Raw genomic sequence first — 16,808 nt, 5'->3', positions numbered from 1 at the left:
CATCTCATTAGTATCTTATAATCATGACTCAGCATCTCAACTGTGACTTAATATTTCATAATTATGACGCAGGATGTCATTATCTTAGAAGTATGCCTTAATATCTCATAATTGTGACTTAATATTTCATAATTATGACTCACGATTATGAGTATCTTGTAATTATTGCTTGTATCATAATTATGAGTTGCTATCATGATAATGATATCCTGTCTCATAATTATGACTTAGTATCTCATAATTTTGTCCTGATATCTCATTATTATGACTCGTATCTCGTAGTTATGAGTTAGCATCTCAATTGTGACTTAATATTTAATAATTATGACTTAGTATCTCACGATTATGTGTTAGTATCTCATAATTATTACTTGATATCTCTTAATTATGACTTGCTGTCATGATAATGAGATCCTGTCTCATAATTATGACTTGATATCTCATAATTTTGAGATATTGATATCTCGTTATTATGACTAATTGTCTCATATATAGAAGTTAACATATCAATTGTGACTTAATATTTAATAATCATGACTTAGTATCTCATTAGTATCTCATAATTATGACTCAGCATCTCAATTGTGACTTAATATCTCATTATTATGACTAAGTATCTCATAATTATGAGTTAGCATCTCAATTGTGACTTAATATTTCATAATTAGGATGTTATTATCTTATAATTATGACTTAATGTCTCATAATTTTGACTTGATATCTCATTATTAAGACTAAGTATCTCATAATTATGAGTTAGCATCTCAATTGTGACTTAATAATTTATAATTATAAAATTTGAACAGGAAAATTCGAACAAGCTGGCGAATATCTGACTTTTTAGGGGTGGGTGATAATAAATAATTGCCCCCCTCTTTGAAAGCATATGATTCCCTAAATGTAACTAAAGCCCAGCAGTGAGGAGCTGAACTTTACCCTCCTCTGCTGTCACTGCAGACTGGCAGGGTCGCCTACAGAGCAGCGCTAGTAGCTGTTAATGAAGTAATGCTCTTTTTTATTTCAGGGTCCCATTTCAGAGGGAAGATTTCAACCACTACCCCCTGCAACTCAGTTCCAAAGGGCAAGGAGACTCTCGAAAACAAGGGGTAGGGGTAAAAATAAGAAATGGGATTGGACCATGATGACTATCTACATGGAAATTCCCACCCTTCAATAAATGAGCCAGTCAGCTTGCTGTTTAAACCGCAAGCAGGAAAAGTCCCTCTCGTTGTGGGGATGTACGCATGCGCGATAGACAGAACAAGCTGAAAAAATGCAGCATCATGACTGCGTTTCATAATTATGACCTAGAATCCTTAATTACAACTTAGCATCTCAGAATTATGGCTTAGCATCTCAAAAATTGTAGTTTCTGTGTGTTTTTTGAGCCAAACGCTACAAAATATTTTATGTAATAATCTGTTTTGTCAGCTTTTATCAGCGGTTTCGGATATGTTTTTGAAACATTAACATGTTTTGGTTTTAAAGGTCTCCCCATATTCAGAAAGACAGGAGCCTACTCTGTATGACTGGGAATAACAGCCTGGGGGTAAAAACGTGGTGAAATGCCTTTCTTTTTGTTCTTGTTAGCCGTGTAGCATCTAACAAGCCTGCTAACAGAAGAAAGTGATGAAGTTGTATCAGCAGTATGTATGACAGATGGAGTAGAAGCCAGCAAATCAAATGTATGGTTTTGAAATGTTAAGCACTTTGAAGTTGTTTATTGCTGTAGCTTATAAACAGCTTCGTCTGCCATTATTTTTGGGTTTGAAAAGGGAAATGCGTCAGGTTGCAATGATTTTTGGGTAAGTTCTGCCGCTGATGTTGACACTGGTGTTCCCTCTGTCCCTCGCCCCTCCGAGGGCTCATCCAACACCCTTCACGTGAGCTAATGAAGTAACGGAACAGCCCTTAAGATGCATATGGCGTTGGGGACCCGACCTGAGGGGGAATGACGAGGTCGAGTGGACCAGAGCTTGTTAAAACCAGCAATGAAACGGGGACAAGGGCTGTTTTTTGGTTCTTCCACATGTTGCGTGCAATTACACATTTCCAGATTTCTAAATCCACCAAAACTTACATTGTGCAGCTTTAAATGTGGCAAGAAAATGTGAGATATTTTCACTGATCTCATGTCAGTTTTGTTTTATGGAAGGTCATTAAATTACATCAAACATATTAAATATAACTTCATAATCTACACTGGAAATTTTGGTTTAAATATAAAGCAAGGAACAAATGCAGTGCATACATATGCTCCAATTGCTCCATCGCTCAGGTGCCTGTTGTACAATAACTACGTCATGAAATATCGGTCAAATGTAAAATTTTATTCTTATTCTAAGTCTCTATATCCTACACTTTTCTTGTATTTTATCCCCCCCCTCCACTTATAACATTTGTATGTTGAGGTATTAAAAAAAATTAATCAATAATCATTAAAAAAAATATAAATTAATTATACATGACCATTTCAGCCTCTTTTTATCTCTTAAACAGGCTATTTTTGTTACTGTACCTTTAAGACTGATACATGTACATGAGCTCTGCTCTGATTGGCTAACCTGTATTGAGCCTCATTCAAAAAGCAGTACAGGCTGAAACACTCCGTATAACCGATAGGGGCTTTTAGGCAACTACCTACCAATAAATAATGCCAATATTACCGTATATTAATATGAATTAGATGTTTTTTCCATGCTTGGTAGGATCCATCAATCCTAACATGCCCACTACCTCACACAGAATAGACAGAGAAAATAGCTGTTGTCTACATTTTGTGCAATATTTATATAGAAATCATATAATTTACCGCTGAAAAGCTGATGATGGAAGATCTAACATTGATAACAGGGGCCACAACTATGGAAAAACCACATCTGCCAAAATGAAAGATAAATAAAATTAAAAATAAATGACTCAGTAAATTAATATATGAATTAGAAAAATAAATAAAAAAAATAAATAAATAAATATACATAGAAATTAAAATATATATACATAAAACCTTACATAAATTAATTAGTCTGCATTTACTTCAATGTCTGTTTGGTAATTTCCCCTCCTAATTTTTATATTTATTTTTTATATTTTATATTTATTTTTTGTTATGTTTCTTTATCATTTTTTCTTTTTTTATTCTTTCCATAATTATTTATTTCTGTATTTCCTCGTCCTTATGATAATAAAGGGGCTGTCAATCAATGATGTCACGGTGTCTTAATATTCCTATTGATTGATCGATATCAGATTCTATAGATCAATTGTTCTCGTCTTGCTCTATCAGCAGTAACTAAGGACAACACAGGACAACAGTGGCTGCTTACAGGCAGCAGATGGCCAGAGATCTGAGATTATTGACTCTTCCGTTGGAGGCTGTGGGGACTGTTTGTTCCATTTTGCTGATCTGCTGATACAGAGGTCGACCCGTAGTGTTCAGAACTGAACACTTTTGTCTGTCGGTGACACTGCAGTCCTTTATGGAGTGAAAGAACAGTTTAATCAGCTCTTCTCCTCCTGGTCTTGATTGCCAAGCCTGAACGTGAAAAACACGCCCCCTCATTATCATATGAACGAAGAAATACAGAAATAAATAAACGAATTAATGGATCAATAAATAAAGCGAACAATCGTTAACAATATAGATCCAGAAAATAATATAAAAATGAAGAGGCATTAATAAAATAAATAAATAAATAAATTGAGAAATATATAACTGCAGAAAAAATAAATGTGTATAATTACAAGCAAAATAAGCAATATATACTATATTTAGTTATTTTTATTTATTGACTAATTTACTTGATTATTTATTGTTTAATTTTATTTATTTTTCATTTTGGCAGATCTGATCCTCCACACACGACAGCCAGTTTAACCTGAAATACTCATCCCAGTCATATTCCCCTCTCACACAAGTACAGTATGATGAGGTTGGACTTCTCAGTGTTATTTGTCAAAAAAAATAATAGCACAAATTAATTTAAACTGTGAAGGACATTTTTGTCCCCAGACATGGAAAAAAAAGTCCATTTGGCTCCAATCTCAATGAATGTCTCTTCAGAATGTGCCAAGGTACTAAAAGTGATGAGCTTTTTTACAATGAAAGTATGAATTGATTAGAAAAATAAGCTTTTCTTTTATGCATATTCATTTATTACATTTCTGACATGCACGGACTCTGCGTAAGATATAAAAAACACATTCATCTCAGTAAATACATGTAGGCGAGAATGTAAACCATGTGCACGTCTCAGAGACAAGGCGGAAAATGTAGTGAGTGTCTGTATGTTTGTGTTTCCAGGTTGAACAACTGATCAGATTCATTTCTCAGCAGTGAGATGATGCTGGAAATCCAGTCACATATAAGAAGAAAACGCACACTGTGCTGATTTTCACAGATATCAAATTATTTACAGCACTTCCACTTATGTTTCATCACGGAAAATAAAACAAAACATACATACATACATATATGTATGTGTATATATATATATATATATATATATATATATATATATATATATATATATATATATGTATGTATGTATATATATATATATATATATATATATATATATATATATATATATATATATATATATATATATATATATAACGACTTAAGAGCATTAGCAATATATAGATGGAAATACAATACCAAGCAATACAACACGTAGCAGAGATGAGCACATGGTTACATTTTCTCAGGATGTAATTGGCTTCAATAAGGCTATGAGTACAGTTTGGTGGTTGGCAGAAAAAAAGAGAAGTAAAAAGCTTTATATGGTGTCTGTACCTCATTATAGGCATAAGGCATTCACTGTTTTAAATGTGATGTAGTCTTGGGTGTATTTAAAGGGCAATTTCACCACTTTTTCAAAATTTCTGCATAAAATTTCAGTCGTTGAGACGCAAACAAAGTCATTCAGAGCAGCCTGATGTGCAAAAAACGTATTGACTCGGCTATCACTACAGTGGTAGTGATAGGAACCAGGGGTCACAATGTCTACAACACAAATATAGTCATTTTATTTACTATCCAAAACCACCAGTGAACCTACAAGTGTCTCGAGTTTTTATATGTGATGTTCATAACAGCAAAACAGTGCTAGATATGTTTCCTTTGGCAACTGGTATGTATCCCTCTACACTGCATGTATTTTAAACATAGTTTTATGCAAAGCTTTCGGCCTAAAATTGATCATAAAACAACGTCACAGCCATCAGGCAGCATTTTTGTAGCCGTAATTGTAGTAACTTTCTCTGAGGGAGCTTTTAGAGGCATTAAACTCTTCAGACATCTGGTTCCCATCGCCACAACTGTAAAGAGCCTGATGGCAAGAGGATAGTGGGCCACTGTTGGCCTGCTGATGGAAAAGCTGGCGGACCACTGGCACTTTGCTCCGCGTTTACTGGGCGGCCCACTGGTGTTTAAGCAGAGTATTAGACAAAATTCCACTTATCATCACTCATTTTCCACTAACAGTCCAATTTCCTTATTTTTCCTTCCTTCCTTTCTTTAGGTATACTTAATTCAGCACAGTGTCAGCAAACTTTTCTATAAAATCATTTTTCATTAGGCCTTTTTCTCTTAAGTTGTTTGTAATATTTGAGTTTATTTTCTAAAATAAAAGGCTCTGTGCATTTAAAATCTGTATGGGGAGATTAAAAACTAGTTAGAGCTTATATGCAGAACAATAATCTGGGTGGTCTGAGGGAGGACCAGCGGCGGCAAACAGTCAGCGGGGTGCCGACCTTATCAAGCCAGCGGACCGATCTTTGTTAGCCCCCTTTTACCCTGTTCTTCACTGGTCAGGACCCCCACGGACCCCCACAGAGCAGGTACAGGTACTGGGTGGTGGATCATTCTCAGCACTGCAGTAACACTGATGTGGTGGTGGTGTGTTAGTGTGTGTTGCGCTGGTCTGAGTGGATCAGACACAGCAGTGCTGCTGGAGTTTTTAAACACCTCAGTGTCGCTGCTGGACTGAGAATAGTCCACCAACCAAAAATATCCAGCCAACAGTGTCCTGTGGGCAGCGTCCTGTTACCACTGATGAAGGACTAGAGGATGACCAACACAAACTGTGCAGCAGCAGATGAGCTATCGTCTCTGACTTTACATCTACAAGGTGGACTGACAAGGTAGGAGTGTCTAATAGAGTGGACAGAGAGTGGACACAGTGTTTAAAAACTCCAGCAGCACTGCTGTGTCTGATCCACTCAGACCAGCACAACACACACTAACACACCACCACCACGTCAGTGTTACTGCAGTGCTGAGAATGATCCACCACCCAAATAGTACCTGTTCTGTGAGGGTCCATGGGGGTCCTGACCACTGAAGAACAGGGTAAAAGGGGGCTAACAAAGTATCAGAGAAACAGATGGACTACAGTCTGTAACTGTTCACCTATATAGTAAGTGGAGCTGATAAAATGGACAATGAGTGTAGAAACAAGGAGGTGGTCAGAATGCCTGATCAGTGTTTGCTCGCTGTCTGGGGAAATCTGTGTTGGTATGGTTTTTAAGCATTGAGCATTTTTTATCTCACCATTCTGAATGACTGTTTATTTCTTAAGCGTTTAATTATGCAGAGGTTTCGAAAAATCGTTGAAATTGTCAGTTTCTAGCACAGAATTAGTTATGTTATTATTAATAATGATCTAATTTGCTTGAAATGACCAAACATTAGCTGATGAGCTGATTCAGATCAGAGAAAATGCTGAACTCTGTGGTGCTAACCTGCACCCCTGACGGACACTCCTGATTCAAAACCTCACTGTGAATACAGTGACAGAGAAGCATTTCGCTGTTGTCTGAAGAAAACCTTGTATCTCCATTTTTGACTTTTTTCCGTTTTTCTACACAATTTGAATGAAAATACCTGTTGCCCTTTACATTGTATGTAAATTTCACAATGAACAGACTAAAAGAAATGACCTAAAATGACTTACATTAAAAGCAGAGCAGGTTTTATTCTTCTCCTGTAAAGTTACCATTGTGGAGATACAAGGTTTTCTTCCGACAACAACGATTCGTTTTCTTCAAGAACATTCTAGATCTTCAGGTCTGACAACACGACCCACATTCAAGTGCAGCAGCAACGTCCACTGATCTCGCCTGACCCGTTAACTGGTCCATAGTTGAATTTTCAACATGGCTTTGTGTCTGCCAACTGTGTGCTAAGCAGTTCTCCTCATGTGGCTTTTCTCGTAACATCTTCAGTACTTGGGTTCTTTGAAAATGCAATGTGTGCAAACTGTATGACGAAACAGGTTTTCTTTAAAAAATCATCTTCTCCACCGTTCGTTCCACTTTACGGATACATTCTGGCGATTCTACATACACCAATCAACCACAAGGTCCATGTCATGTCATCCTTACTGAGTGTCTTACTGCTCATCCTTTGAGCCCTTCTTTAGTGGTACTCTTATTTGGAGACCAACTCCTGAGTCAAGCTGCCATTTATTCCATTGAAATCCACTTCAGTCCATCCACGAAGCTCTCCTTCATGCTCTCCAGGCGGAGGATGCTGGTCTGGAGGCCACACCAGAAGTCCTTGGTATTGCACATCTTCCATTTCTAAAAACATTCTGGTGGAGAATCAGCGCTTCACCTTGTCGTTCCCAGGCGGCTCTCGGAGCAGTTCAGCGTCGCTGTCTGTGTGGCGCTCGAGCATGCCGGATCACTTTCTGCTCAAAAACGGCCTTCATGGTCTTCTCGATCTGTTTGAGGAACACCTGAGGAATTCTGCCGCACAGCGTGTTGACCGTGTCCAGGAATTTGGTCTGGAGAGGGTAAAACAAGGACTGGAACAGGTTTTCCCCAAAAGGATACTGAAACACAAGAGAACAAAAGACGCAGTGAGAAATATGTTTAAAGAATAAATAACGGAGGTTGAATGAATGACCTTTTTCATTCCAGCACATTTCATATCAACTTCTGAACAGCAGAGGGGGCGCGTAACCCTGCTAGACGATGGACTTCCTACTGAAGAGACGGCTTCCTGATGTAAAACTCTTCAAAGGGAAAGTAGAGGAGAATACAATAATACAAAGTCACAATGCAGCCGCAACACTTTCAGTTTGTTTTCTTTAAAGCTGAAAAGAAAGAGGATGAAGAGAATTACATAGAAAATGGAATTTCTCTGCTTTCCAGCCACAAATAAATACCATTTTATACTTTATACACTATATGGAAAGTCTGTAGACACGTCCTCATACAGCAGTTCTTCTGATATCAAGGGTACTCAAAGGCTCATATCATGGAAAACTGAAATTTGAAATAGAGAAGAGTTTGATGTGGTATATAAATAATGGTAAAGTGACATGCCACTCACTTCCCACACTGTTTTTGTGATGTCAATACAACCAATGCATTTATACACTGATCAGGCATAACATTATGACCACCTCCTCGTTTCTACACTCATTGTCCATTTTATCAGCTCCACTTACTATATAGGTGCACTTTGTAGTTCTACAGTTACAGACTGTAGTCCATCTGTTTCTCTGCATACTTTGTTAGCCCCTTTTACCCTATTCTTCAGTGGTCAGGACCCCCATGGAAACTCACAGAGCGTACTATTTGACTTTATTCACCAGAAGCTGATGAAACATGAACAATTATATTTAATACACTTGTACTATTTTTTATCGGAGGGTAAAAGTTTAGAGGTTACTTACATCGCGTATGGCATCGTATATAACTTTGAAGGCTGGCTGCTTGTCGTCGTGGTAAACTCCACGGTTGCCATGAAGAATGGACACACCCTCTTCCTCTGCCCCCTTGCAGTTACTGCCGTACATGCAGTGATCAGGCCTGTAGTTCCACTGGCAGGGAAATGTGTACAGGCATTCTACAGAGGCACAAAATAAAATTACATTTATATTAATTGTGAGTAATCAAATCAAATCAAATCAAATTTATTTGTATAACGCTTTTTACAACTGATGTTGTCACAAAGCAGCTTCACAGAAATCCGTTTAGAACAAAGTTTCAACATGAACTGTAAATCCTCCAGGTGAGCAAGCCAGGGGCGACAGTGGCAAGGAAAAACTCCCTCAGAGCTGAGGAAGAAACCTTGGGAGGAACCAAGGCTCACATGGGGGGACCCATCCTCCTCTGGTCAAACTACGTACAAAATTATTATACTACTAATATTAATAGTAGTAGTAGTAATAGTTAGGAGTAATCACCTTTGTCTTATTTGCCCCTATTAATTTGATCCTAAGGATCTTTTTTCTATTTAAAAATGAGTGGACAAAACAAACCCAATCAGAATGTAGTGGCAGTAATGTATTACTTTCAATAATTCAGTAATATAATTGTCATCATGCGAACGCAGAACCTGAATTTGAACATCACGATTTCCACAGAGTGAATGCAGTTTCCATTTTTCATCACCAACGTCCAGTGAGAGCAACAGTGTCTGCACGTTCCAACCAATGAGTGCGTATGTATCACATACACAGTCAATGGTTAAACTCCTCTGTGATTGTAGCCTTTCACTCCTGTTCATACAGCTCATGGATTCTTGTTACAGTGGAGGCTTTCAAGGTTTAGCTTTAAAAATAATTTCAGAACTGTATTTGAATGAAAGGGCTACAGTCATAGATTGTTTCATAGCAACATGCAGTGCGCTGCAGCTGGGCTTCACCCAGCACTACAATATGAATCATTCTGTTGACTTGCTTTAAAGTCAAAAAAGTTTACTAAATTGCAGAATTGAAAATCTGTGTTTCCATAGTGATAATTCTTAATGTTCCACACTGATTTTCAGACTTTGGGACACATTTACTTCAAAACAATGGGATCTAACTGCTCACCATGTGGCCATGAGGGACAGGGATGCAGCCTCACTTCCTGCTCTAAAATGCAGGGGCGTGGCTAAAATAAGGCTCCGCCTATAGACTAAAATTCTTTGTGTTTCAGGAATGACATGAAAACATGGGACATTTTTATTAAGGTGTTTTTATTATAAAACTCATGAAAATCTAAATCTTTCAACTTCACTAAAAGAAATAAAAATGTGAAATACAAAAAAAGTAATTTTGATTTTCACAAGTGTAAATTTAGGGGTTAGGGTTTAGGACAGACACCTCCCAATAGAAAATACACTATAAATGATGATTTTGTGTATCGCTGTTGTCAGAAGGAAACCTTGTATCTCCAAAATGGTAACTTTATAGGAGAAGGAAAAAACCTGCTTTACTTTTTTTCCAAGTCATTTTGGGCTGTTTCTCTTGGTCCATTCATCATGAAATTTACATACAATGTAAAGAGCAACAGGCGTTTTCAAATTATGTAAAAAACTGAAAAACGACAGAAATGGAGATACAAGTTTTTCTTCCGACAGCAGTGATATACTTAACTCATTACTATCTTAATTAATACCTTGGGTTTAAATAGATCATAACATAATCCTTGGAAATGGTTTGAATTTTTTATTCATTTTCATTTAAATGTTTTTTTAAATATATTTTTGGTAGAATGGTCCATATATATATATATATATACACACACACACACACACACACACAAAATAAGAACTGCAAGTACTAAACACCATTACAAAGACAAATGCACAAACGAGTCAGTCTAATTTAATTCATCTGTATATATAATTATTATATGCATTGTTAGTAAGTCAAGCCAACATGCTTGTTTGTCACATCCATTCCACACATTTTTGAATGCTTGTCACCGGGTCTTTTTTTTCTTTGGGCACAATCCAGTACAATCATCAAACAAACACAGCCTGTGCCAAGTCTCCTTCATCACCACGAGCACTTAATCCCCACACCTGGCTCTGAGTTTGTCACAGCCGCTCCGGGCTAGCGGAGTGTTTACCTACACACAGAGCTGCTCTTTCATCTGTCAAATCCCGTTCAGACTGCCGAGTTTACTTTCCGAAGGTTCGCTCAGAAAGAGGGCGCGGGGGAAAAAGTGCCTCCTCTTATATCTGGACGATCGTATTGATTTTCTGACAAGGGTCGAAAAGGATGAGGCAGGTTAGTTTAGTCCAGCAAAGCTCACTACACCCCTCAGCTAACAGGGTTTGAGCTTTGAAGCTGGTCTATAAAGCACAACCTGTGAGCTTTTAATGTAATAATCTCCAAATATCTTACGAACTCAAAGTCAAAGTCAATCAGCCGTGTAAGGCAAGCTTTTACTTCACCTTCAAGGGGCGAAGGGAGGCGGCGGGGGGGTTGGGGGGGGGGTTGTGTAAGTACTTGCTCCAGTGATGCAAGACCTAATCTAGTTCAGATAATTACACAGCCAATTATAATATTAGGTGATTAAGGAAATTAATCTAATTAAGTGGTGTGGTGCTGTTTAAGGAGGAAAAAACTAAAATCCCACAGACTTGCACTGATATTTCCATGTAAAATATTTATAATGTCTTTGCATAATTATTCATTATTAAGTACTTAGTAGGGGTGCAGCGATATGGAAATTTTATGCTGATAACTGATATTTTTTCATAACAACACCCACTGTCCACTTTATTAAGTACCAAATAGGAGCACTCTGTAGTTCTACAATTACAGACTGTAGTCCATCTGTTTCTCTGCATACTTTGTTAGCCCCCTTTTACCCTGTTCTTCAGTGGTCAGGACCCCCACAGGACCACCACAGAGCAGGTACTATTTGGATGGTGGTGTTGCCCTGGTCTGAGTGGATCAGACACAGCAGTGCTGCTGGAGTTTTTAAACACCTCAGTGTCGCTGCTGGACTGAGAATAGTCCAAAAATAGCCAACAGCGTCCTGTGGGCAGCGTCCTGTTACCACTGATGAAGGACTAGAGGATGACCAACACAAACTGTGCAGCAGAAGATGAGCTGTTGTCTCTGACTTTACATCTACATGGTGGACTGACAAGGTAGGAGTGTCTAATAGAGTGGACAGTGAGTGGACGCAGTGTTTAAAAACTCCAGCAGCACTGCTGTATCTGATCCACTCGTCCCAGCACAACACACTAACACACCACCACCACGTCAGTGTCGCTGCACTTCTGATAATGGAGCTATGATGCTAATGTAGTTAAGTAATTAATGCATATATCCCCCCCAATTAGCATGGTGCTAATTGGTGCATGCTTAAATCATCACGCATTTGCCTCAAATCTGTTGAGTCCACACTGAAGTTATAAGGAGTGTTTTAGCCTGGACTGCTTTTTAAATGAGGCACAATACAAAACAGCCAATCAGAACAGAGCTCATTCACATATAACATTCCTAGGCAGAGTAACAGAACAGCCTGTTTAATTTTAAGGTAATAAGGCTGGAAAATGGTCATGTAAAAAAAGGAATAATTTTGTTTTGGTGTATAAATGCGCACAAAAGTCAAAAGGGTAGGACATGGACCCTTTGAGTGATTATAAATAGACTTGCTTATGTAGTTTATGACCCTGTATGACTTTGTATACTGTTATACAGGGTGATTCAAAAAGATTCATCCGATTTCAAAGCGCCATATTTTTACAACCGTGAGGTGCCTAGGAACCAATCACAATCCAATTGAAAGAGGGGGTCATAGAGTTTCTGACTGTCATCTCCTCTTGGTGGCTCCCTTCAGTCTGAGAGGAGATGAGACCCCTGAGCAGAAAGTGTTCTGCGTTCTCCACTTCAATAAGAGCGAATCTGTCATAACTGTGCAGAGTGATTTTCGTGGGCAGTGAAGCTCCAACAGCTCAGAGCGTTCGTCGTTGGTTCCACAACACTGGTTGATCTCCGAAATCGCACTGAAAGAGCCGTGAGTGCAGCGACACCCGACATGCTCAATCCAGTATGGGATGAATCTGACTATGGCGTTGATGTTGTCTGTACAGCTGGAGGAGGTTCATACTGAGACCTTGTACAATTACATAATAAACTTTATGCTCATTTACACTATTTACAGTTTACTGCATTGATCTGTAATTATTTACAAGTAAAATAAATCATTTTGAAATCGGATGAATCTTTCTGAATCACCCTGTATTAACTGGTGGCTTTAAACTTCCATTACACATTAGCTATGTAGCAGCAGTGAGCAAAGGAAGTAAATTTGGACGCCAAACAGGTAAAGCCGGTCATGTAAACTGTGCAAAATTTAATCCAACCATCATTTTACTGTCAGAGTGAGTGTTCAAAGCTTTACTCCAACCATTTTACAGTTCATCTGAGTTTAGTCCAGAGAAATGAGCATCAAATAATCGAAAGCAGCTTTTGAACAACTGTAAAAGTACCTGGATTGTAGTGGAAAATAATGTTGAGGAGGTCCTGGTCCCCCCACGTGATGTGATTCTTGTATTTCTGGTAAAGCGGATGAAGCAGGTCCTCCCATGACAGGCCGCCAGCTATCATGCTGTTCTGTAAAATCAAGAGTGGCAGGTTATTTTCTTCGACGCCGAGGCTGGCGGCTTACTTTCAGACATCTGTTCATACAGAAACGACAGCCTTTCTTTCCCCTTCAGAAGAAGTTTCCTATTCATTTTTCCCAAGGTCTTCTGAAAAAGTAACCAGGTTTGAAATTACAGCTCTTTGTGGGTTTCAGAATTATGCTAATTCAAACTCAAGACACCCACATAGGCACTTCAGAGTGCAATCAGCAGACTTCAATCTGCAGCTGCTCGTACAGGCACTGAGTCGCGTCGGTTAGAAGGGTTCATGTGAGTAGAAATCTCAAGGACATGTGAGGACTTAAGCCTCGGGCGACTGTCAGATGCAACAAACCACAAAGGATGTACACGGTAAGCACTGCGGCTCAAAGCTTGATTAAGAAAAATAGCACCCCCCCCAACACGCCGTTTAAAAATAGCTACATGACCCTTTACTTGCAAAAGTTTCCAGCATCAGCCTCACCCTCGACTGGATTATCACAAAACAATCACAGTGATAAAGCAGCTGTGTCTCATTACTATAACCAGTGGCACAGAACGTTAAACGATGGCTGGCCAGAGGCGACTTCTGTCTGCTGTTCCGATTCAGACATTAGCTTCGAAATAAAGAAGCAAATTCCTCAGCAGAGGTCAGTCATTTCAGTCACAAAATGCTGCCAAGATCCATCTCAGGCATGAGACTGTGTCCATTTTCAAACACTTACTGAGAAAGGAAAGCCATTTTGGAGTTTTGTCCATGCATTTTTAAAGTCTCTGGAATTTCAGGCTATTGAACTGTCTTACAGACATTCCATTTTGCCTTTTCACAATAAATGCAGGACACAAGGAATGTCTGGCTGTTGTACGGCCCAATCCATATATTCACAAAACACCGATCAGGCATAACATTATCTACGCTCATTGTCCATTTTATCAGCTCCACTTACTACATAGGTGCACTTTGTAGTTCTACAGTTACAGACTGTAGTCCATCTGTTTCTCTGCTTACTTTGTTAGCCCCCTTTTACTCTGTTCGTCAGTGGTCAGGACCCCCATAGACCCTCACAGAGCAGGTACTATTTGGATGGTGGGTAATTCTCAGCACTGCAGTAACACTGACATGGTGGTGGTGTGTTAGTGTGTGTTGGGCTGGTACAAGTGGATCAGACACAGCAGTGCTGCTGGAGTTTTTAAACACTGTGTCCACTCACTGTCCACTCTGTTAGACACTCCTACCTTGTCAGTCCACCTTGTAGATGTAAAGTCAGAGACAATAGCTCATCTGCTGCTGCACAGTTTGTGTTGGTCATCCTCTAGTCCTTCATCAGTGGTCACAGGACGCTGCCCACAGGACGCTGTTGGCTGGATATTTTTGGTTGGTGGACTATTCTCAGTCCAGCAGTGACACTGAGGTGTTTAAAAACTCCAGCTGCACTGCTGTGTCTGATCCACTCAGACCAGCACAGCACACACTAACACACCACCACCACGTCAGTGTTACTGCAGTGCTGAGAATGATCCACCACCCAAATAGTACCTGCTCTGTGAGGGTCCATGGGGGTCCGGACCACTGAAGAACAGGGTAAAAGGGGGCTAACAAAGTATGCAGAGAAACAGATGGACTACAGTCTGTAACTGTAGAACTACAAAGTGCACCTATATAGTAAGTGGAGCTGATAAAATGGACAGCGAGCGTAGAAACAAAGAGGTGGTCATAACGTTACGCCTGATCTGTGTTTATCACTGTGGTCAAAAGAAAACCTCTGATCTCCATTTTTGAAAATGCCTTTTGCTATTTATATTGGCATATTGACATAAATTTCCTGATGAATGGACCAAAAGAAACGTTCCAAAACGACATGGAAAAAATTCTGGTTCCATTGACTTACATTAAAAGTAAAGTAGGTCTTTTTCCTTCTCCTGTAAAGGTACCGGTTCAGAGATACGAGGTTTTGTTCCCACAGCAGCGATATGCTAAATATACTGTCTGTCTGGCAGCCGACATTTTTGCATTTGATCTTAGAAGTTCGGATGATGTCAGGAATCCTCAAATACTCATAAATTAGACTGGCTATGTTGACGTGGTCAAAAAACCTCACTGTCAGGTTTTAATACTTCTCATTTATCAGGTCCTGGAGATCCCACTCATCCACTTAAAGAGGGTCGTAAAGCCCTGGGAACAGCAGAGGTGTGATTAATGGTTGTGTAGTAAATCAGAAACGAGAAGTCGTTAATGGTTCAATCCTGTAGAGAAGCACTTTTACCTTGTAATAAAAATGTTTCAAGATCTTGCAGGAAAATAAATGCAAAATGTGCAAAGAATATGTCAATATCTCCTTAACCGAGAAGGTTCATGCAGGGAAATGGGGGGAAACCTGATAGTTTACCTTGATGGTAAGGTAAGAATATCTGGGAATGCTAGTCTGGGCGAGGTGGCTGGAACAGGAAAACAGGAAAACCATGGAAAAACCGTTGATTTCTTAGTTCACTGGCCATTTTATTAGGTACACTTGCCATAGTGGTGCACTTTGTACTACATCAGTCACGCTAAGAATAATCCACCACCCAAAAAATACCTTTTCCATGGTGGTCTTGAGGGGGTCCTGACAACTGATTAACAGAGTAAATAAATAAAGTATGCAGAGAACTCCAAAATGTGCCTATATGGTAAGTCCGTCAGTAGGCCTACCAGTAGCTAATTTGCATATCATTTACATGAAGCACAGCCTAATTCATGCAGGTGTTTCGGAAGGAAGCGGCATTCAGCTCTCATGAGCCAATGGCTGTGCTTGTAGGCAGAGTTTGAGGCCTAGTAGATAGTGCACTGCTCCCCCTACTGACCAAACTTTACAGTATTAAAATTATGACGACTGAAAAGAAAAAAACGTGGCTCCGGAGCCGCATGCGCCTCTTTTACTGCCCTGTTGTGGCTCCACAGCAGAATTAGATTTGCAGGTTAAAATAAAATAATCCTCCTTTACAGTAAAATAAAGCTCTGCTGATCGTTCAACACAGTTTAACAGTAAATGGTCTTAAACTCTGGAGTTAATGTAGAACTGCTAATTCACCCTTTAACCCTGAAGATCAGCGCAGACTGCTTGTCACCATAGCAACCCAGACAATACTCTCACCTAGCTAGTAGCTAACGAAAAAGGGAAAGATTTAAGACAAACATTAATAATTTGGAGACAAATTGACGTATTTGCATTTATAATCACTCCAGCTGGTGTCCTGATATGTTTAAGCTGCAAAGAGAAACTGTCAAACACTGAAAAGTCACGAAGTCAGCTTCTCATTCGCCAGCGTCTTGTTCAAATTGTCCCGTTCCACCTTAAATGGTGCAGCAGTTACATTCTGGCACCTCAGGCACCATTTAAGGTGGAACGGGAAAATTCAAACAAGAAGCTGGCGAATGAGAAACGACTTCAGCCTCGTAAAA

At 39.2% G+C, this 16,808-nt stretch overlaps 1 protein-coding gene across 1 annotated transcript in view; it reads right to left on the bottom strand.

Moving 5' to 3' along the window:
* Positions 1 to 6,773: 6,773 nt before the first annotated feature.
* The window catches only part of gxylt2 (glucoside xylosyltransferase 2), a 37,973-nt gene continuing 27,938 nt past the window's right edge, over positions 6,774 to 16,808 (bottom strand). Inside the window, exons 5-7 of the mRNA XM_036571546.1 lie at positions 13,238 to 13,361; positions 8,691 to 8,863; positions 6,774 to 7,841 (exon numbers count right to left, since the gene is read on the bottom strand). Coding sequence (XP_036427439.1) covers positions 7,653 to 7,841; positions 8,691 to 8,863; positions 13,238 to 13,361 — 486 coding nt within the window. The 3' untranslated portion in view covers positions 6,774 to 7,652. The remainder of the gene's footprint in view (positions 7,842 to 8,690; positions 8,864 to 13,237; positions 13,362 to 16,808) is intronic.

This window comes from Colossoma macropomum, unplaced genomic scaffold (assembly GCF_904425465.1).
Source record: "Colossoma macropomum unplaced genomic scaffold, Colossoma_macropomum, whole genome shotgun sequence".
Lineage (NCBI taxonomy): Eukaryota > Metazoa > Chordata > Actinopteri > Characiformes > Serrasalmidae > Colossoma > Colossoma macropomum.
The sequence above is the reverse complement of the archived record's forward strand: the minus strand, read 5'-3'. Positions and strand labels throughout refer to the sequence as shown.